Source organism: Mus caroli, chromosome 5, assembly GCF_900094665.2.
Source record: "Mus caroli chromosome 5, CAROLI_EIJ_v1.1, whole genome shotgun sequence".
Lineage (NCBI taxonomy): Eukaryota > Metazoa > Chordata > Mammalia > Rodentia > Muridae > Mus > Mus caroli.
Window position 1 is genome coordinate 19,601,288 of NC_034574.1, and position 22,251 is coordinate 19,623,538.

Genomic DNA, 22,251 nt, shown 5'->3' on the forward strand with positions numbered 1-22,251 from the left:
ATATGTAGACCAGAAGAGGGCCTTGGATGCCTCTGGAACTGAAGTTACAGATGATTGTGAATTGCCATGGGGGTATTTGGAACCAAACTGACTTCTGACAGTATAGCCAGTGCTCTAATTATTGAGCTGTCTGGCCAGCCTCTTTCCTTGAGAATAACAGGATAAGAAGTGGAGAGGTGAGGCTGGGATGCTTAGAACAGGACCCAGCACTCATAGTGCAGAATGCCCTGGTTTGCTCCCTTCTAACACAAACAGGACAGCATGCTACTCCTTGCTACATATTAGCAATTGGAAGTGGACATGGTACACTGGGGCTGGTTATAGATGCTTTTAGTCCCAGTACTCAAGAGGGCAAAGGAAGGCAGATCTCTGTTCTAGGCCAGCCTGGTCTACATAGTGAGTTCCAACACAGCCAGGGCTATAAAGAGAAACCCTGTCTTAAAAAACACAAACACAAAGGAACAATAAAAATCTATTGCCTTGCATATAATTGGATATAATACCTTACGTTAAGCTGACTGAATGCTACTTACTTATTGTATTAGGTAATGTGTAAAGCATTTTAAAATGTGATGTGGGTTTTATTGATTTACAGTTTTACTTTCAAGGATGGCGCAGAAGAAATATCTTCAAGCAAGACTGACTCAGTTTCTAAGGGAAGACAGAATTCAACTTTGGAAACCTCCATATACTGATGAAAATAAGGAAGTTGGTTTGGCCTTAAAGGTATTTTGCAGTGTCAAAGCCTTAGTAAATACTTAATAAATACTCTTCTGAAGTCACAGAAAGGACTAGGCACAGCTGGGGAAGTTTGGAGAAGCACCGGAGCCATTAGTAATGAACAATTTTCTACTTAATTTTTTTCAGCAGCAGAGGCAGAGCCCAGGGTTTCATATAGGTTGTGTATGCAAGCTCCCTGCTACCAAGCCACTCCCCACAAGCTGGCATTTCATTGTTATGTTACCTGATCCCCCAGGCATTGTGTTAGTCCTCTTAACTATAACACAGTAGCTTGGTTTATGTTTCCCTAAGTTCCTCAAGCTTGAGTGGTCCTGAAGCCTTGGGACTTTGTCTGGGATGGCACATTGTGACAAGCCTCAGGGCAAAGATGATAACTGAGGCTGGGACAGGCAGTCCTGCACGGGCTGATTCCTAGTGAGACCACACACACACACACACAGGTTTGGCTGTGAGATCAGCCTTGGTTCATTGGCTTGTGCTCCTCTCTTTTCTGAAATAGTTTATGTGAGGTGTGGAGGCAGCAGCAGCCTCAGAGCCCTGTGACTCACCTAAGCAGGTGTGAATCCAACTCCTGCCTCAGGCACACCACCCAACCACATGGCTCAGGGCGGCCCCTGTGGTGAAGGAAGACACTCTTTTCCTAAACCAGGAAGCTGAAAGGGATGTGTCCTTGGGTCCTAATGGCCCTTCTACCATGCAGAAGTGCCAGCGCCCTGAACATTACTCCTTTAACACAGCCTTTGGAAGACAGTCAAACCTGGACACGGATGTGCTGGGGCTTGTTTGTTTGGTTTTTGAGACAGGGTTTCTCTGTGTAGCCCTGGCTGTCCTGGAACTCACTTTGTAGACCAGGATGGCCACGAACTCAGAAATCCGCCTGCCTCTGCCTCCTGAGTGCTGGGATTAAAGGCATGTGCCTCCACTGCTCGGTCAGATTTGCTATTTTTAAAGTCGTTTGAACTTGCTTGCTATGGTGTCTTGGCTTAAACTAATGAGACATAAATAAGACTCTAGTCTTATCTCCAGTTCCTGGCAGATCGAACACTCTTGGATCTTACATCCTAATGAGGCTTGAAGGCCCTAATAGTTTTAGGGGAAGAGTGGCTGCCAGGAGGAGGAAGCCTTGATTAGAAGCTGCATGCTTTCCATCCCACCCTCTGGGGGTCTGAGGTTGCTGTTGCCTCCACACTACTTGAGTGTAGATTGTTGCCTATTCAGAGGTGAAGGCAGGTGAAAGATAAGGCTAAAACTTGTGATTGGGCAGTGGAAAAAGAAGGTGGGCTGAGAGTTTTAGAGATGGAGACAGAGAGAAGAGATGGGACGAGGAGACTGGATGGAACCTCTAGGAGAGTAAGATGAAGTGTATCCACATGGCTTGAGATAGCCATAGGTAGCTATGGATATCATAGAAGAACAATAGAATAATATAGGACACTTTGTCCGATCTAGGTGTGCAGCTTGTATCTATATCAGTTGAGTTTTGAGTTCTTTGTGTGGGTGTTTTGTAGGTGAAAATTTACTGTAATAAATCTGACTGATAGCCGGGCGGTGGTGGCGCACGCCTTTAATCCCAGCACTTGGGAGGCAGAGGCAGGTGGATTTCTGAGTTCGAGGCCAGCCTGGTCTACAAAGTGAGTTCCAGGACAGCCAGAGCTATACAGAGAAACCCTGTCTTGAAAAACAAAACAAAAAAACAACAACAAAAAATCTGATAAATTACAAGCCTCTGGAGTTTTCTTTATATAGGGCTCAGGGTTTAGAGCAGGTCGTGACAGACTAGCTGCAGGGGATGGATGACTGGGAATGAGAACACCTTTGGGAAACTAGGTGGACCGTGGCTTGAGGATAGCCATGGGGGTATGGAGACCACCACAGCCGAAGAGTAGCCAGCAATACCGTTGATTGAATTTTAATAATTACACACTACTCTTCAGAGTAAACTCTTTCAGAAAAGTCAGGGGCACAAGCTAACAGAACCAAGGCTGGTTTTGCAGCCATGTGCTCTCATGAAGCAGTATGTATGTGTTGTGCTGATACTGTGTCCTGTGCTTGACAGAACTGGCATCACAGACTTGTTCACACCAGCATCTCCCAGGCATGCAACATGGACATTACAATGGTCTCTTCTAGGTCTAGAGAGAAGGTTCAGCAGTTAAAGGTTTGCTGAGGATCACAGTTCAGCTCCCAGCAGCCATATGGAGTGACTCACAACTGCTTGTAACTTCAGCTCCAGGGATCAGCTGCCTTCTAGAAGGTCTCCACAGGAGCCCTCACATCCATGTGCACATACACTTACACTGACACATAGACAATGAAAACAAGCCCCCCTTTTTTGTTTTTTTTTGTTTGTTTGTTTTTCGAGACAAGGTTTCTCTGTAGCTCTGATTGTCCTGGAACTAACTCTGTAGACCATGATGGCCTCGAACTCAGAAATCCACTTGTCTCTGCCTCTCAAGTGCTGGGATTAAAGACGTTCGCCACCATTGCCCGACTAAAACAAGCCTTTTTTTTTTTTTTTTTAAAGTTCTTCAGATTTCCTCCTCTTGCTATGTTACTGTTGTGTTAGCCCAGAGTTCTTTTTTTTTTTAAACATTTATTTATTATTATATCTAAGTACACTATAGCTGTCTTCAGACACACCAGAAGAGGGCGTCAGATCTCATTACGGATGGTTGTGAGCCACCATGTGGTTGCTGGGATTTGAACTCCGGATGTTCGGAAGAGCAGTCAGTGCTCTTAACCACTGAGCCATCTCTCCAGTCCCAAAACAAGCCCTTTTAAAAGTGGCTCTTATGCACTGTGTCTTATGTTTGGTCTATCCCCGAAAGAAAAATCAAACCACAGGGTGGAGAGTTGGCTTGGTGGTTAAGAGCACTTGTTCTTACAAAGGACCTAGGTTCAATTCTCAGTCCCCACAATTAGGCTTACCACCTCCTTGGGCATTGGGCACGTATGTGGTTCACAGAGGTACATGAAAACAAAACACTCGCATATACAAAATAACAAAATAATCCTAAAAAAATAAATAACTAAAAAACAGCCAGGTGGTGGTGGTGTACAAACACCTTTAATCCCAGCACTTGGGAGGCAGAGGCAGGCGGATGTCTGAGTTGGAGGCCAGCATGGTCCACAAAGTGAGTTCCAGGACAGCCAGAGCTATACAGAGAAAAACAAAAAACAAAACAATCAAAGATGCTCTTAGCCACTGAGCCATCTCTCCAGCATACAAGTGTGTGTGTGTCACACTTGTACAGGTTAGAATTCAATTATAGGACTTGGTTCTCAACCACTACCTTGTAGGGCCCAGAGATTGACCTCAAGGCGTCAGGCTTGGCCACAAGTGCCTATACTTGCTGAGCTGTCATTGTCACAGCCCTAGTTCATTGCTTCCTAAAGTAATTTCTTAGTCTATTAAGGTCACAGACTTCTCAGCCCTCCCTTCCATCTCTCTGGAATAGTCCCAGTTACTCTCACTCTGACCAGCAAACCTATTTTTATTGTTTATAAGTGTTTTAAATTTCTCCCTGAATCCTCCCTGAGAGCCCAGATTGAGTTTCAGTACAGTGGGGGCATCTGCTTGTAAGAATTAACGTTGCTTTGGGAACTAGCTATCTATATCTATATTTATATTTATACACACATGCGAACATGCAGTTTTCTTGTGTGTGCACTGGACCTCCCCTGACCTGTTTCTGGTTTCTCCTCATAGGATCTTGCTAAGAAGTACTCTGAGCGGCTGGAGTGCTGTGAAAACGAAGTGGAAAACATAATTGAGGAAATTCGACGCAAAGCAATTGAGCGCGGCACTGGGAATGAACACTACCGAACAACTGGGATCGCCACCATTGAGGTGTTCCTGCCTCCAAGGCTCCGGAAGGTGAGTAGCTTTGAGACTGCCTTGCTGTGCTCAGATGAGCTGTGGTTGTGTTGTTGGTTTGCTTGGTTTGGCTTTTTGAGACAGGGTCTTTTTGTGTTGGGTGGTCCTGTCTGTCCTGTATGTAGACCAGATTGCTGCCTCTGCTAGGACTAAAGACACATGCCCAGCAAACTGTTTTTTGTAAACGTGCTTAAGGAACTCCATGTGTTGAATGGTTGATGATATAAACTTCTCTTCATACATTTAAGGTAGGCTTATTCATGTCTGGCCTTCAAAGCATGGGCCACAGAACTGAGGCATGATAGTGTGTGTTGTAATGTCAGCCCTTGGGAGCCAGCACCTCCCTATAGTTTAAAGTTGTCTTCAGCCTATATAGTTAATTCAAGGTCAGCCCATGAGACCCTCTCTTTTGGAAAGCAAAACAAAAACAATGTCACATGAGCCAGGAGATGACCTAGCAGAAGGCTCTTTCCATCAAGCCCAGTGACCAGGGTTTACTACAGAAAAACCAAGTGCGAGAAGGGAGAGTTGGCTGGAGAAATGACCCAGTCAGTGCAGACATGAAGACCCTGGAGTCCCTATAAAAAGCTAGGGTTCCTGCAACCCCAGCACTGACTGGTACAGTATCACAGAGATGTGTATGGAGCTCTGAAGTTCACTGGCCAGCAGAATCAATGAGAGACTATGATAACATGACAACGTGGAAAATAATCAAGACACCTGCCATCAAGCATGTGTGGACTTCACACACGCTTGCTTACACAGGCACACCCACACTAGCAGGTACAGCCACCACACACCAGATGTTGTCAGAATAAACTGACAGGTGAGCCTTCACCACAGGCTAAGGTAGACACAGCTCAACTTGTGTCAGTGACTGTGTGGATGAGCCACACAGTCCACGCCACAGAAGATGACTGGTGTGACAGATACTCGACACTAATGTCTGTAATAGGAGAGAACCTCAAAAACCTGCCGAAAGAAAGGACCGATGCTATATGTTCCTGCTTATGTGAAATGTCCAAAACTGACAACTCCAGAGACAGGAAATAATGGTTGCAAGGCTGCAGAGAAGAGGAATGGGGTGCTGGACTCGGTGCCTTGTGAGGGGTGATGAGATGGGAGGGAGGGTTCAGAAATTCCATCAAACATTTTCTTAAGATTTTATTTTTGCTGGGTGGTGGTGGTGCAGACCTTTAACCCCAGCTGCAGCAGGGGGATCTCTGAGTCTGAGAAAATGGGTGCTGAGAAGAAAGCTTGGGTCCTCTATAAAAGGAGTATAGACACATCCACTGAGCCATCTCTCCATTCGATTATGATGGTGGCTGGCATAGGACAATCAGGTCACCCTGGTGGTTTGTGCTAGACTGTGTTCAGCATGCTTCTCCGTTCAGACAATGGTTTAGTCCTTAAGTAGAACCCTGTGCTTGCATCCTGACAGCACCTTACAGCTTCACGCAGGGCACCAGTTCAAAGGAGTGTCATACACAAGCATTTTGTTTTCTCTCTTTGCAGCAGGATAAGAAAAGCTTGTTGGAGACCCGCTTGCATGTCACTGGTAGAGACCTGAGGTGTCAGTGAGTATCTGAGCTGGGTGCCTGCAGGTCTGCCCCCCTTACCTACCCTGCATGCACTCAAGCCATCCTGTAAGCTAGGCAGCTGGCCTGTCCTCCCCTTACAGCAGAGAAGAGGAAGCCTGGAGGGTGGGATGGCAGGCATGCTGGGCTCTGCTACACCAGAGACAACAGGGGGGCTTCTTAGATGTAGTGCAGCTTTCAGAGGGTTGCAGCTTGGTGCCCACAGACATGCCCAACGTACTGCAGTGGCTGGCTGAGGGACGGAAGCAGGAGGAACAATGCACCAAGAGAACACGTGTTTATACATTCCATTCCTTTGGGTGCTGGTCAGTGAAGACCGGCCATCATCCCAAGTGTCCCTTTAGTTTATTTCTCTCACTTCAGCTTCCATCAGGGTTAAGGAGAACCAGGACGTGCCACTCATTCAATGCCCGCAAGTAGACAGTGGTATAGGATAGCCCTAGCTTCAGAGTCCCATGGATGCTGGGAAGTATGGCAAGCATGTTTTTGACTCTGCTCAAATGGCAGCCCTCAGTCCTCCACTCAGAAGCAAGTGTAAAAGGGGCTTGTCTCACCCACTTGGAGTTTTATTGTAATGTGATGCTCACTGGTCAGTGGGTGGAGGGCCTGGGTATTTGTGAGTAGAAAGTATAAAGTGGCAGAAAGGACCTCATAACCCAAATCTCCGTGGTAGGTGACAAGTGACAAGCTTGCTCTTCCAGAAATCATTCTGCCTTTGTTTTATAGAATAGCTGAAACTTTTGGATTTCAAGAAAATTACATCAAGATCATAATAAATAAGAAACAGCTTCAACTAGGTATGTTGTAGCAAAGTGTGCATCTGATGGCTGACTTCTCTTGGTTTGTTTTGCTTTTCCTCTTCCTCTATTGAAACCTTCCTGGCTTTGTTGCATTTATTCTCCAGAGTTGATTCTGTTAGAAGTTTACCATAAATGTTAGGCAGAAAAGAGCATTCCAGTAAATAGTCACTGGCCTGCTCTGGCTAGTGGGAAAGGGAGACATTCATGGCAGTCTCATAGAATGTTCCAGAATGGAATTTGTGCTGAGGGGAGGGTCAGAGTTACTCATAGTTCTTCCTGTGAGGAGAGAGAGAATCCTCAGAGAGACAGATGAACAAGGCCAGTTTGAAGCACTTGGCTAATACCCAAGGGAAGTGAGTGGGATCTAGTGTGGGGTAGAGACCTTTCTGATTGCTGAGGGCAGACAGGAGCCAGGCAAGTCTTTAGCAGTGACTTTCAGCCAGGGAAACCTTCCTGTGCTGAGGACAGTTGACTTTGTGAGGAGACAATTTTGGTAATAGCTGTGTTGCTGGGGAGGGTTGTACTCCTCTATCATTTCCTGAGTCAAGGTCAGAGTTACTGCTAAATACAAGATAGTCCCCCCAAATGCTCATGGCACAGTGCAGGAAGGACAGACCTAAAGCAGCAGTGCCCACAACTGTTAGTAGCTGACACTGGAGGACAAAGGGAGGTGCTGTAGTCTGTCTGTATTGACCACCCTTGTTTTTTTCTAGGTTTGTCTGTTTGGCTAACCTTTCCCTGGGCTAGCTACACTCCTCTTTGTTCTCTTGTGGGTTTCTGTTCTTGTCTTTGTTCTACCTATTACCAGGGAAACAGTCTTAGAGAAGCAGATGGGTTAGGTCTGTAGGGTAGGAAAACAGGCAGGTTCCTGTGGCCTCTGCTTTTCACCATGGCAGGAGCTGGGAGCTGGCCCTGTTGTCCTTACCGTACTGTGGCTTCTTGAGTTAGTTGTTTTCCCAACTAGAGGACAGGAAAGTCTGTGTTGATTACACGTTCTCGGTTTCCTTTCTTATCCTACCTGGCAACGTGCACTCAAATAGTCATTGCTTCAGTCTGGTCTTAGGGTGAAGAGAAAGAAAACAAGAGAGTGAATATGGCATCTGGTCACCAAGTGTGAATGAATGCAGGGGTTTGAATCCTGTTTTCCAGGCTGGTGGAGTGGCTCAGTGGGGAAACAGCACTGACTGCCAAGCCTGGTGACCTGAGTTTGGTCCTGGGATGAAGCAGGAAAGTGTTTCGTGCATGTTGTTCACAAATGCGTGTATACACACACACACACACACAAGCTCATTCCAAAATAAAGAAATTATTTAATTAAGAAAAGAACTCCATTTACCACAGGAAATGGACTGTGCCCAGGAAGTTTATGTGACAGGCAATTCTGCTGTTCCCAGGGAAACGCCTTGAAGAACAAGGAGTTACTCACAATGTGAAGGCGATGGTGCTGGAGCTGAAACAGTCTGAAGAGGATGTGAGGAAAAACTTACAGCTAGAGGAAGAGGAACAGAACGAGGCCGAGCTGAAGGAGAGACGCATTCAGAGGACCAAACGGGGACTAGAGATCCTGGCGGAGAGAGGTACACCATTTTGGTTTGTCACCAAAATGCATCAGGCAGCACGCACACACATGAGCAGTGTGCCTGCTGTGGAGTCCTCCACAGTCTGGCATCTCAAGTGCCCTTTGGTCCTTAATTAACGAGGCTCCTGTGGCTTTGTTGCAGCTGAGATGGTGGATGATCCGGAAACGATGCCTTACTTAGACATTGCGAACCAGACAGGCAGGTCAATCAGAATTCCCCCTGCGGAAAGAAAAGTAAGTTAGGTTTGGGAGCCTTGCCCTGGGGATGGGCTCACTGGGGGTGCTGGGGTGGGTGGGTTGTGCTTGTTTCTTGAGTTAGGAGTTTCTTAGAATGAAGAGCTCTGACTCACTTGGGATCAAGTTCATTTTAGGGTTTTTGTTTCATTCTGTAATCTATTTGGCCTTTAAATGACAGTTTGGGTAAGCCTCACTATCACTACATGAATTATTCTGTTTAAAATGAAGAACTCCAGGCCTGGAGGGAGAGCAGTGGGTAAAGGTTCTTGCTGTCAGCCTGCTGACCTGCTTTCATCCTCTGAACCTACACGGTGGGAGCAGAGTGCTGTACCCAGATCCACAGACATGCACACACACAATAATTAAAGCGTATGTAGTGAGCTTGTAAGCTGGACATGGTGGTACACCTGGGGAGACTGGGGACCAAGCCCTCATTTAATACACAGTCTAAGCCATTGCAGCCTTTTAAAAGTGTCTTTGGAGGGCCGGCCAGCAAGATGGTTGAGCACATCAAGGTGCTTGCTATCAAGCAACCCAAGTTCTATCTCAAGAACCTACACGGTAGAAACAGAATCCTGAAAGTTGTCCCATGACCTCTACATATGTGCTATGGCACAAGTGCACACGCATACCCACATACACACAAATAAATGTTTTAAAAAGTTGTCTAGGAAATGCTGGCATTGTCAGATAGTTTGGAAGTGTGGTGATACTGCTTGTGAAAGTGGAGGACGGGAGACTGAAATAAGTAAGGGACCCCAAATTGAAAGCAAAACCACAAACAACACTGAGGAACTTAACATTCTTACTTGGACAGTCTTGCTGCTTAGGGCAGGCTGGCCTCCATCCTGTCCTCCTCCCTCCTCTGTCCCAAATGTGAGCACAGTACCACGCCTGCAGTGCTCTCAGGAAGGCCAAAAGAATTCCTGCCTGCTCATCTGTCTAGTCTTGAAAACTGAGACAGATGTGGCTCAGCAGGTGGAAGGAGAGCCTGAAGAACGCAGGGCCTGGTGCCACTCAGACTCTGGCGTGGCTTGAAGGCTGCAGGGCTTCAGTTAGCTAAGGCTCTCATGGAGCTTAGCTAATTGGGTTTTAGATTGAGTTGTGTTTGGTTTTTGCCTTGCTTTTCCATAGAGCTAATGAACTTTACTTTGTTTTATTATGCAGTACTAACTTGTTTGAAAGTACTATTTTTAAAAATTTACCTTCTTTCCTAGGCCCTTATGTTAGCTATGGGATACCACGAGAAGGGCAGAGCTTTCCTGAAAAGAAAAGAGTATGGAATAGCCCTGCCCTGCCTCCTGGACGCTGACAGATACTTCTGGTAGGTGCTTTTGCATTCAGCAGATACTAGTGTAAGGGGAGGCTCCCCAGCACCTTCCTGCCTGACTGCAACTGATTTCTACCGCAGAGTGGTTAACTCTGGGGGCCAGGAGTTAAGGCACCCCCCAGAATGTGGCAGCTTCCTCCTTTGTATTTCTAACCAGCCCCCTTGCCTGTGCAGAAGGACGCCCACTCATTCCTACCTAATCTGTAGGCTCGGCACCTGCAGGGTGCTGCCACTGGATCTGTTGTCACACTGCTCCCCACCTTAGGAGTGGTATCAGTGCGGACAATGCCCCAGGTACTACAGCTGAGCAAATTCTGATCCATTCTAACCCAGCTGCTTCGCAGCCCCATCACATTACCTGCCATCTGCTTCATTCATGGCAACTCCCCATGCCCACCTGAATCCCTCTCCTCTCTCTCTGGGGACAGAAGTTCCACTTTTCCCTCTCCTGCCCAGCCATAGGCTGGTTGACCCTGTTGACCAGTGAGATAACAGAGAACAATGTTTTACAAAATACTGAGTCAGGAATGCTTCATCACAAGGGCAGTCCCAAAGTCTGGGCTGCAACCGTATTTATCTCCAAGTACAGAAGTAACATTCAGATGAATACTCAGTGCACAGAAACATCCCCCAAGAAACACTCTCTTCTGGTCTCCATAGCTACTGCATGGGCACATACACAAAACACACAAACACATACATACATAAATAAATGAAAAATTCTGGTAAGCAGTGTTAAGTCAAAGTAACTTTAGTGCTTTCATTTTAAAACTGTTTCAACATGAAAATTTGTTGAATAGCAAAGCTTTTAAAATTGCAAACCAAGTCATTATTATATAGAAATACACTTTTTTTTTCTTTTGGTGTTTTGAAATGGTTTTGCTGTGTAGCCCTGGCTGTTCTTTAAAACAGTTTTATGCTAGGTTTTTGTTTGTTTTGATTTTTTTTTTTTAACTTCCCAGTTGGCATGCTCAGGTTTAAATTTAAGCCTATCGGCTTCAAAACTACAGTGTGCAGGTGTTGGCTTCTTTTCTCTTTCTTTCTTTTCTCCTCTCCTCCTTTTCTCTTCTTTTCTTTCTTTTTTTGAGACAGAGTCCTGGCTGGTAGTCGTAGTTATTCTGAAACTCTAGGCAGACCAGATTGGCCTCAAACTCAGAGATCTGCCTACCTCTGTCTCCTGAGTCCTGAGATTAAAGGTGTGCACCACCATGCCGGCCTGATGTTTGGTTTTTGTTTTTGTTTTGAAAGTAATAGAATAAAACATCCCCTTTAATAGGAGACCTGGATTTTGATATATTTTTCATTTTGTGTTCTGGCCACACACAGTTCAGTTCTGGGTCATTTCTGTCCTTGTTGCTTGTCCAGCAGGTATTGGAAGAGCTTTTCATAACCTTGGAAGTTAATGCGGGGCAGAGTGCCCATTGCACTTTATGAGTGGTTAAGCCTTTCTGTCTCAGAAGGTGAACCTGTCAGCAGGTTGCAGATGAGGGCATCTCCCTTGATATGAGAGCACATTTCTACCTACAGCCTTTCTGCCTCTTCTCAAGTCAAGTTTTCAGGCTGTGTTGAAGATGTTCTTTCCCTGGGCCTACCCCACCCCCACCCCTCATCCTGTGTCTGTGTGTGTGTAGCCACATGGCATGTATGTTGTCAGATATTCATGACTAAATAGGAATGCTAGAAGAGGTAGGGATGAAAGCATGCAAAAACATTGTTCTCTGTGTCCTTGCCCCCATTGGACTGTGTGCAGCCTGGTGGGTGATAACAAAATCTATTTCATTAGACTTCGGGATGAACATGTCTAGATAGGCAAGGTTTAAAAAAAAAGCTATTTAACAGCATCCCATTGGAAGTAGATGGACAAAGCTTTGGAGATATCTGTGTGGACTGTGTTTGCAGATACTTTTTTGATTTGAGGGCTAGGTCTGCATTATGCATTGAGCATTATAACAAAGTATAAATAAATAGTTCATGAATAGTGTCTTCATTGCTTTCCTTGTGTCTGGCTCAGCCTGTTCATGGGCCCTCAGGAGTCAGCTAGGCATTTAGCCTGGTGTTCTCCAGACTGTTCCCCCAATGAGAAAGTCCCTGAGCACTGAATGTCTTGTTAGAACTACCATCAGCTGGAGCATTTTTAGGGAGTAGCAGGTTTCAGGGTGTCTTTAAAGCCATGTGTCAACCTTTACGCATGTTAGAATCTCCTGGGGAAATTTTAGCAGTGAGACAACCAGCTTCTGTCCTGGAGAGCTTTGCTTTGCTACTGTTGCCCTAATTAGGTCTCAGCATCAGTATCCCCAGAGAAGGACTCCTGTGTCTGGGTGATTGTAGTTCATAGCCAGGGCTAGAAGCCACTGTGTCCTGGGCCAGATGCCACCATGTTGCTGTCAAGAACCCTAATTTCTCTTTATCCATTCAGAGGATCCCTATTGTAAATACCCCACTAGTTAATCCTAGAAACACACCAAGAGCTAAAAGGCTTTCTGGGGACCCATGAAGGGCCCTGCCATGACAGCTTCCTTCTCTTGTAGTGAGTGCAAAGGGCTGCTGGACACTGTGGACAACTATGCAGTTCTCCAGCTGGACATTGTGTGGTGCTACTTCCGCCTGGAACAGTTGGAATGCCTTGATGATGCAGAGAAAAAGCTGAACTTGGCCCAGAAATGCTTTAAAAACTGTTACGGAGAGAATCACCAGAGACTGGTCCACATAAAAGTAGGTCACTGTGATTGGTTGTCTCAGCCCGCTTGTGGGGCACATCTGCCTAGATGTGGGAGCTGCTGCCAGAGGTGATTGAGCTGGGCAGCAGCATACAATACAATACCCTCTTTACTAGCCAGAGTGTTAGCAGCATATATACCCCCTTCCCCCCTTTATTAGCCAGAGCTTTAGCAGGTTTTGAGAGTTTAATGAATCTGGCTGGGTTTTTGTTGTGTTCTGTTTTGTTAGTTGTTGTGTTTTTGGTTTTTTTGTTTGTTTGATTTTTGTTTTTGTTTGAGACAGTCTCATATAGCCCAGACTGTTCCTGTATTTTTTTTTTTTTTTTTTTTTTGGTTTTTCGAGACAGGGTTTCTCTGTGTAGACCTGGCTGTCCTGGAACTCTGTCGACCAGGCTGGCCTCAGAAATCCGCCTGCCTCTGCCTCCCCAGTGCTGGGATTAAAGGCGTGCGCCACCACGCCTGGCTGTGGTGGTTTTTAAAGAGTTTACTAATTGTAGACCACTACTCTCAGTCTGACCAGGAAAGAACCAGTGACTTAGTCATGGCCTGTGGTGGCTAGAGTCAGTGTCTTGACTGATCCCGTCCAAGTGGAAGAGATACTGCTTAGAAGTTGTCCCAATGACAGCAGTGATGCCCTGGGCTATCTTGTCATCTTACTACTGTGGAGACATGGCACAGTTAGAGCAGTGACCATGTCTTTTATTAGAAATAAGATCACTTATTCTTTTTCTCCCAATAACTTCAGGGAAATTGTGGGAAAGAGAAGGTGTTGTTTTTAAGACTCTACTTGCTTCAGGGAATCCGAAACTATCACAGTGGAAATGGACAGGAAGCTCGGGAATATCTCAACAAGGTGAGGAAGACTGCTGGCTCTGCCCCACCTCTGCCTCTGCCTTGGCAGTGGAGTACTCTTTGAGTCACGCATGTGTCAGAGCCCTGCACCTCTGTCCGGTCCCCTCTCTCATATGCAGCATGAACACTTGTGTCTGTGAGGCTCAGGCAGGGGGTTGTAATGAAGACTTTAAAATGGCTTGAAATGGCTAGTTTCTGCCTTGCCTCTAGCATGAGTAGGCCAGGGTAGAGCTCTGCAGGCCTTGGCTTCCATTGTTCCTGCTGTTCTGTGTGCCACAAGCAGAGAGGGCTAGAGAGTCAGAACAGACCTGTACCTCAGAAAGAGACTGCCAGGGCTGGAGAGATGGCTTAACAATTAAGAGCTCTGACTGCATTTCCAAAGGTCCTGAGTTCAATTTCCAGTAACCACATGCTGGCTCACAACAACCAGCTATAGTGGGATCCAATGCCCTCTTCTGGTGTATTTGAAGACAGCGACCATGTATTCATATATAAACAATAAATACACCTTAAAACAAAAAAAGAGAGACCACCTGCAGTTACCTAGCAACCACCCAGCCAGCACACCTACAAGGGAGAGAGATAGATGCTATTTGCAGCCTGTTTTGCTGTATAGCCCAGATGTCCTTTGCCTCCTCATTGCTGGGATTACAGGCCTGCACCACCACCGCCAGCTAAGCTGGGAATGAATGAAAGAAAGAAAGAGTCACTCTGGCATGCCTGCAGCATTCAGCCTGCCTATTGGTGCTAAGTTATGGGTATGTTATGCAGGCAGAGATAGTGTTTGTTTCATTCCTTATGGTGGGCAGGTTAGACAAGCTCAGCATGTCTGAATCTCACACATAGTAGTTCACATTTGGTAGCCTCATTCCTGGGCTTTAGCTTTGCTAAGCCTTATTGCTGCTGTGAGGTGAGCGCTCTGCTTCTTCCTGTTTGTAGGCACGGCAGCTCTTTAAAGAGCTTTACATCGATCCATCAAAAGTTCACAACTTGTTACAGTTGGGATTCACTGCCCAGGAAGCACGGTTGGGCCTGCGGGCCTGCGATGGGAACGTGGACCATGCAGCCACTCACATTTCCAACCGTAGAGAGGTGAGTTCTCCGTTCTCTCTGCAGCACCTAGGAGGCTCCAACCCTTTGAGGTGAAGAAACAGAGACGTTTGTGACTTTATTTCTGAACTGGGTAGGAAAAGACCAGGCAGGAGGCCAGGAGAGGCATGGAGGGCTGGACTAATATGCATTGTCTTCCCTTTTTTTGAGACAGGCTCCTGTAGTCCAGGTTAGCCTCAAACTTGCTCTAAAGCCATGGGTAACCTTGCTCTGCTGATCCTCCTTGCTGACACTTGCCAGGGTAGGGTTATTGGTATTAATCGTGCCTGGTTTTCTGTAGTGCTGGGGAGGAAAGAAACCTGGGGCGTCACCAGTGCTAGCAGGTGTCCACGACAGGGCTGCACCCTACCAGAATCACGCCAGCTTGAAGTAGAGCCGGGGCAGCTTCCTGTCATGGTGGCCAGTTATGCCTTCAGTCTCCTCTCAGGATCTTGCTCAACACCATACTGTGTTTCTGGGAGTTACTTCAAAGGTAGCTGTGGGCTGGTGAGATGGCTCAGTGGGTAAGAGCACCCGACTGCTCTTCTGAAGATCCTGAGTTTAAGTCCCAGCAACCACATGGTGGCTCACAACCATCCATAAGGAGATCTGACTTTCTCTTCTGGAGTGTCTGAAGACAGCTGCAGTGTACTTACATATGATAAGTTAATAAATCTTTAAAAAAAAATGGCAGTTGTGAGGCCACCATGATAATTTAGGATTACCTTCTTGCCTGCAAACATGTCAGATCATAAAAACAAGGTCTTAAAAAGCTGCAGTCTTTACAAGTACACATTAAAAAAAAAATTTATAATTCTTAAGTGGAAAAAAAAAAGGGACCTTGTCATACCTGCCCAGTTGTACAATGAAGAACCTGAGGTCCAGAGAGTTGGTGGTGTGGTTTCCCTGCAGTATAGCAGTCTGTGGGTCACAGTGGGGTAGGAGAAGCAATTGTAGGAGTGGCCACAGTGGGGTAGGAGAAGCAATTGTAGGAGTGGCCACAGTGGGGTAGGAGAAGCAATTGTAGGAGTGCAGCTGTGGGTTGGTTGTGTCCTGACCTGCCAACAGGACTGTGCAAATGTCTCCCTTCATCACAGTCAGCCTCACTGTTCCAGTCATGGTCTCTGGTCCTAGAAGCAGAAGTCAGGGACAGGTCAGGAGAAGCTGGCTCTGTACTTTGTAGTTGAGTACCCTAGGAAGGGAGCCTGTGCTGACCCACCCGCCACCCTAATGCTCTCATGGAAAGCTGCTGTCTGCAGTGATGTCTTCAACAATATGGTGGAATACTTTGTAATTCATAAGTTCTCCCAGCAGTGTGTTCAGCTTTCCCCATGACTGATTCTGTTACAGATGAGCTGAGCCGAGGCTCACAGACTGCCATCTCAGTGTGGTGGGAGAGCCAAGATGGTGACTCGGCCTGATCTGAGTTCTGTCCTCTGGGCCCGTATCATAGGAGAGAACTGACTCCTACAGCTTGTCTTCTGACACACACACACATACATGAAACAAATTAAAATGTAATAAAAACATTGCAGAATGCCCAGGTACATAAAACACTGGGCCCTCATACCACAGAAATCAAGAGCACGTGTGCATGTCATACATGTGTGAATTAGGTCCAACCTGGAAATCCCACCTACTCGCCCAGTGATTGGTCACTATTCATTTGGGGGAAGGTTCACAAGAAGTCACCTGAGTATGTGACTCCTCCTGCCAGACAGCTCCTCCTGGGAAAGTGAAATTAACTACAGGTATCACCAGGGTCATCCACAACATAGCTGCCTACTTGTGGAGGCCCCCAGCTCCTAAGCATGTAAGAACCGACCTGTTCTTATGAAGTGCTGTGCTGACTCCTGGGCCTCAGCCCAACCCTAACCCTGTCCCTAGGCCTCCGGCCACTTTTCTTGGCAGGATGGGTAGACGTCCCTTTCGGTTTGGTTGTGCCCCAGCCCAGAGATCCAGAGACACCCTGCAGATTCTCTGCTGCCTCCACCTCTTAACTCGCACTGCCTTGTTTTCCTAAAGGAACTGGCCCAAATCCGGAAGGAAGAGAAGGAGAAAAGGAGACGCCGAATGGAAAATGTCAACACTTTAAGAGGAATGGGCTACTCCACACAAGCTGCCAAACAAGCCCTTCACCAGGCCAGAGGCAACCTGGACGATGCCCTGAAGGTAATGCTTCCCGCCTTCAGTGTGAGCAGCTGGGTATCCCCACCAGCCTGGTTCCTGTGACTCTGCTTCCCAGCCTTCCTGTGCAAATCACTCCTAAGGCTTTGTATATAGTTGGAGGTGGGGTGCGTGCGGTCAGGTCAGCTGTCCCCCGCAGAGCCAGAGTGATAGCCTAGACACTTGGCCAGGGGCTTTAGTGACTGGCCTTTCCAACTTGAAGGGATTGGTTCCATCCCAGTGTTAGTGTTTGAATAAAATGCTTGTTTGCATGTCTGGTTTTACTCTCGGTACCTCTCAGCAAAAGGGCTTCTAGAGGAAAGCTACAAAGTAACAGTACGGCCTTTCCTGGTGGTCTTGGTCAGGAGGCACAGGAAGCTCTGTGCTACAGCTTGGACACTGCCCTCAGGTGCCACAAACCAGTGGTAGACAGAGATGGATGCAGAGGGCAGCAGAACAGTATGCTGGCCCGGGATGGGGAAGATCGCTGGGGCTGGGGCTAGCCAGGCAGGAACCAAAGTCACCATGTATTTCAGGCAACAGAGCCCATTTGCATCCATCCTCTGCCTTGGGAAGCCCCACTGTTTCTTTTTTTACTCGTGTGTGTGTGTGTGTGTGTGTGTGTGTGTGTGTGTGTGTGTGTGCATGTACATGTGTATTTGTTTTATTTTTTGAGACAGGGTCTCATTATGTAGCCCAGGCTATCCTGGAACTCAGTATGTAGACCAGGCCGGTACCAAGTTTAGAAATCTACCTGCCTCTGCCTCCTAAGTGTAGGGTTAAGGGTATGTACCACCATGCCCAGCTCATATACATTTTAAGTTATAATGTAGTTTGAATATGAAGCTTGAGGTTTTGTGTTGGACAAATGTAAAAAGCGGAAGTCTAACCATCTGAAAAAACCACTGAGATTCCAACTGGCATGAAGCGAGAGAGATGCCAGTTATAAAGCACTTGTCTTGCCAGCATGAGGACCTGAGTTTGATCCAGAACCCAAGTAAAACTTGCAGACGTGGTGAGCCATTTCCCACTGGGAAGGTAAAACCAGAGGATCCCTGGCTCTCCCCGGCCAGCTGAGAGCCCCCTTTCCTGCTTCAAGGCACTCTGTACAACCTACTGTGCCATTTTCTACTCATTGTCCCACAAGAGGACAGTCTGTGCTGTGCGCCTGCATGTGAGGTGCTGGAGTGGCTGGTGGTTAAGTGAGTGAGGAAAGACCGTCCCTGTCTGCTTGCAGGTTCTCCTCAGCAACCCCCACATGTGGTGGTTACAGGATGCAGACCCTGAGAACAATAGCCGCCAAGCAAGTCCTTCCCAGGAAAGCATTGACCAGGTGAGCCTGCCTGGGGCTGGCTGCGGTGCGGGGTGGTGGTGGGATGGGGTGTGCCTGCTTCTAGGCTTTAAGTGGGACCAGCCATCTCTGGGAGGACCTCAGGCCTATGTGGTGAGGTGGGTATGGTTAGGGGCTTGAGTGAGAGGTGCTTCTATAGAAGAAGGGAAAGGCGATGGGCAAGATAGTGCATGCGCGCCTTTACCTACCTAGCACTAGAGACAGGCAGATGGGTCTTTTAGTTCAAGGCCAACCTGGTCTAGAGAGCAAGTACCAGGCCAGGGCTATATAGTTAGACTCTGATCCCTGCAAGCAGCAGGAAGCACTGCAGTAGGAGGTACCCTTTTACCCTTTGCCTTCAGTTCTTATTTGTCCTTTTCCCATGTTCCACTATTATGTCAGTCCTATTTCTCTGCCTGGGACCTAAGAGGATGTCACTGTCACTGTGTCCTGTGAAGTTCAGCTCACCATGTACCACATGTTAGCATGGCCCAGGTATTGTGGCCACTTAACTTGTGGTTAGATTTTCATACAGTCCTGAAGTGAGTGCCTAGGACCTCTTAGACCAGGTCTTCAGAGACCCTTTCTACATGGCCTGGTGTCTGAAGAGGGACTTGTCAGAAAGAAAGGCCAGAGAATGCATGCTGAATTCTTTAATTACATACACATACCTAGGAAGCAAAGTTGCCTTGCTGTGCCATGTGTCAGCCACATGGCTGTGTGGGCGGAGCTTATGGTCAGTCCTAACCCTGTGATCTCTCCTAGCTGGTGTACATGGGCTTTGACACAGTAGTGGCTGAAGCTGCACTAAGGGTGTTTGGAGGCAATGTCCAGTTGGCAGCTCAGACCCTTGCACACCATGGAGGAAGCCTCCCACCCGACCTGCAGTTCTCAGGAGAGGACTCCTCCCCCACACCGTCCACATCCCCATCTGACTCTGCAGGTAGGTCTGAGGTCTGGGTTCCTCACTGATGGCTGGGCGAGGGGGGGGGGGGCATCCCTAGAGTTCTGCCAGGACAAGGTGGCTACCAAAGGCACTGTCAGGGGTACCTCTCTTGTGACCTGTGGTGTTTCACTGCAGGGACCTCTAGTGCCTCGACAGATGAAGACATGGAAACGGAGGCTGTCAACGAAATCCTGGAGGACATTCCGGAGCACGAGGAGGACTACCTGGACTCCACGCTGGAGGATGAAGAAGTCATTATTGCTGAATACTTGTCCTACGTAGAAAGTATAAGTTCTGCCGCAAAGAACAACTGATCAGAAATAAGTGCTACGTTTCCACTATAAATTCTGTGGTTGTAAATGGTTGAATGCTTCTTTGCGTTCCTCTTGCTTTTCAACGATTTTTCTCTTAAGTAAGCTTCCTCCTCAGGTACAGGGACCCAGTGTATTGAAGAGACTTTGTCAGAGGATAGTCTAGGAAAGGGAATGCCCCAGCCTAGCTCTGCTGCTCCCCTTCTTCCTCTAGGTCTGCATCCCAGACTGCCACTCTGTTGGTTTTCCATCCAGAACAGGGAAGCAGGTCCCCCCACCCCCACCTCCTGAGGCAGGGTAGTCCAGAGAAGGTCTGCAGAGGGCCTGGGACTCTGTCTCCTGTCTTCTCAGCTAGCCATCCCGTGCACTTTGCCCACTGTCCTGCTGCTGAACTGCCCTCCTCCCCCAACACCTCTGCTGTGCAAGCTTCCCTCACCCTTGCTGCCCTGCATCACCCCTTGCATCTTATTCCAAGTGCTATGGAGCCCAGCAATGACGGACAGGCTGCCAGCCTCCCTCCCACCATGGCAGGCGGTGCAGATACCTTGATCTAAAAATGACAGTGTTTTGTGCTCTCAGATCAGTAAAATCTGTACTTAAAATTCAAGGTTGCAAAATCAGTTTATATGGATTCTAAATTCCTCATACAAAGTGAAAATCTTATTAAATGGAAAAATTTTAAATGCTAACCACAGCAAGTTATTTTTAATTAACATCTCTAGACTGAAAGCTTACTGATAGCCAAGGGACCTGAGATTGCGATCTGCTTTCTCAAGACTCTCCCTGGGTTTCCTATAACTGGTCACAGAAAACTCGCTGAAGAAGGGCCTGTCAGCCTTTGGTTGCTTAGTCCTGGGTGTGACCAGGTAGATAGCCTTCTAGTACCCAGGCATGGTAACAGCCAGATGTGGTGTGGGCCAAGTGCCACTGTGTTCCCAAGAGCTTTTCATTTCACCTGAAGCCTTGGCAGCAGACTAAGTTGGACAGGTATGATTGTCTCTATTTTTTTTAATTACACATTTGTGTGGGGGATAGGCAAACATACCACAGCATGAGTCTGGGGCTCAGAAGACAATGTGTGAACTGAACTTAAGTTGGCCCCGCCCCCTGATGGTCTTGCTGGCCCTGCCCCCTGATGGTCTTGCTGGCCCCCTTGCTGTGCTTTGGAACTGAATGATGCTGATGGAAATAAACATGGGGAACACACTTGAATGTCTGGTCTGACAGTGAGTTGCTTCCCAGTTCATGTGAGCATTCCATTCTGTGTTGGGAGTAAGTGGAGTGTAGCCCCCACAGCAGCACGAAGGCTGGGATGCAGCTCTGCAGCACAGCCCACGTTGGGCCTCTGTGGGCTACATCTCCCGCAGTAGTGGGGAAAATCAGGGTTCAGCTTATGACCAGGAATGGCAAGTCTAGCTTCCTTCACAAGTGCAGGGTGAGGAGAGTTGCCTTGAAGCTACTGGCCAACCAGGTACTGTCCTGGGCATGGCGACCGATGTGCTTGCTGGCTTCCCAAATGTTTAAATGGAGAACACTAAAAGCCAGCGGGCCCTGACTGCATGTGTCCACCTTCAGAGGTGTGCACCAGGGGGCGGGGAGGAGGGGCGGTTAGGAGAAGAATGAAGGTAAAAGGCACCAAGACCTTTCGCAGAGCCCCACAAAACAGGCAGAGCACCCAGAGGCTGGGGACCCGGGCAGGCACAAAGGATGGTTATGGGGGATGAAGTCGGCCTGAAGCTGTGTAGTGAGGTCCTGGGTTTGGTGTCATTGATGCTGATCATGTCACTTGTTAAATTGTTTTGCCCTGGTCACACCACCATACCAGTCTGTCCTCATGGCAAGGCATCTGGAAGAAAGTTCCTGTTCTCTGACCAACTAAACGTGTGTCGCCTGCTCTCTTCCTCTCAGGCTGAGCAGGCTCTGCTGCTTAACTGCAGTCCTTTCTGCTATGTCCACAGTGGACCTATGGCTCAGCATTTAATGGTTCCACACATAGGCAGCCCGCAGCTTCTGGGAACCTGAGAACCGTGGGCCACCCTCATGTCCTCAGCATGAAACCAAGGTCTCTCTGCTAGAAAAGTAGAAACCCAATGGTTGTGCTGGACTGATGTAAAATATCCCAGTGCTTTCCCAAAAATCACACAGCAACCCATCACAGGCTCCACAATGAGGGAGGCTCCCATCTGGCTCCCAGACAGTCCAAGTCCATCCTTCCTGCCAGTGCTCCTAGCAGGGTTCTAGGGAAGATAACAATAGTTTAAAAAAAAATGGTGGTGCACACCTTTTATCCTAGCACTAGGGAGGCACAGGCAGGTGGATCTCTGAGTTTGAGGCCAGCCTGCTCTACAGAATATGTTCCAGGACATCCAGGGCTACACAGAGAAATCCTGGCTTAATTAAATCAATAGGAAAAACACATTTTTATTTTTAAATTGCATATATGACTGTGCATTGAGAGTGCAAGTGCCCATGAAGGCCAGGAGAGGGCGCTTGATCTGCTGGAACCAGAGTGATGGTTGTGACAGATTAACATGTGTGCTTGGAATCAAACTCTGGTTCTCTGTAAGAACAGTACACGCATGCTCTTAACTACAAAGCCATCTCTCCTGCCCTGTGGATCCTACATGGGTCTAATGACTCCCACATCTGGCATATTGCTAGCATTTCTGCACAAGACC

General features: G+C 47.5%; 1 protein-coding gene across 3 annotated transcripts in view; it reads left to right on the forward strand.

Annotated features, from left to right (window-relative positions):
* The window catches only part of Nub1 (negative regulator of ubiquitin like proteins 1), a 23,864-nt gene extending 3,079 nt beyond the window's left edge, over positions 1-20,785 (forward strand). Inside the window, exons 2-15 of one of the 3 annotated variants that reach the window (XM_021163016.1) lie at positions 596-726; positions 4,451-4,618; positions 6,134-6,195; positions 6,943-7,013; positions 8,411-8,593; positions 8,738-8,829; positions 10,050-10,156; positions 12,691-12,874; positions 13,625-13,732; positions 14,671-14,823; positions 16,846-16,992; positions 18,224-18,319; positions 19,082-19,259; positions 19,398-20,785. In XM_021163016.1, the coding sequence (XP_021018675.1) occupies positions 610-726; positions 4,451-4,618; positions 6,134-6,195; positions 6,943-7,013; positions 8,411-8,593; positions 8,738-8,829; positions 10,050-10,156; positions 12,691-12,874; positions 13,625-13,732; positions 14,671-14,823; positions 16,846-16,992; positions 18,224-18,319; positions 19,082-19,259; positions 19,398-19,576 (1,845 nt within the window). In that variant the 5' untranslated portion in view covers positions 596-609 and the 3' untranslated portion in view covers positions 19,577-20,785. The remainder of the gene's footprint in view (positions 1-595; positions 727-4,450; positions 4,619-6,133; positions 6,196-6,942; positions 7,014-8,410; positions 8,594-8,737; positions 8,830-10,049; positions 10,157-12,690; positions 12,875-13,624; positions 13,733-14,670; positions 14,824-16,845; positions 16,993-18,223; positions 18,320-19,081; positions 19,260-19,397) is intronic. The other 2 variants (XM_021163015.1, XM_029477668.1) reach the window with 2 other exon arrangements.
* The last annotated feature ends 1,466 nt before the right edge of the window (positions 20,786-22,251 follow it).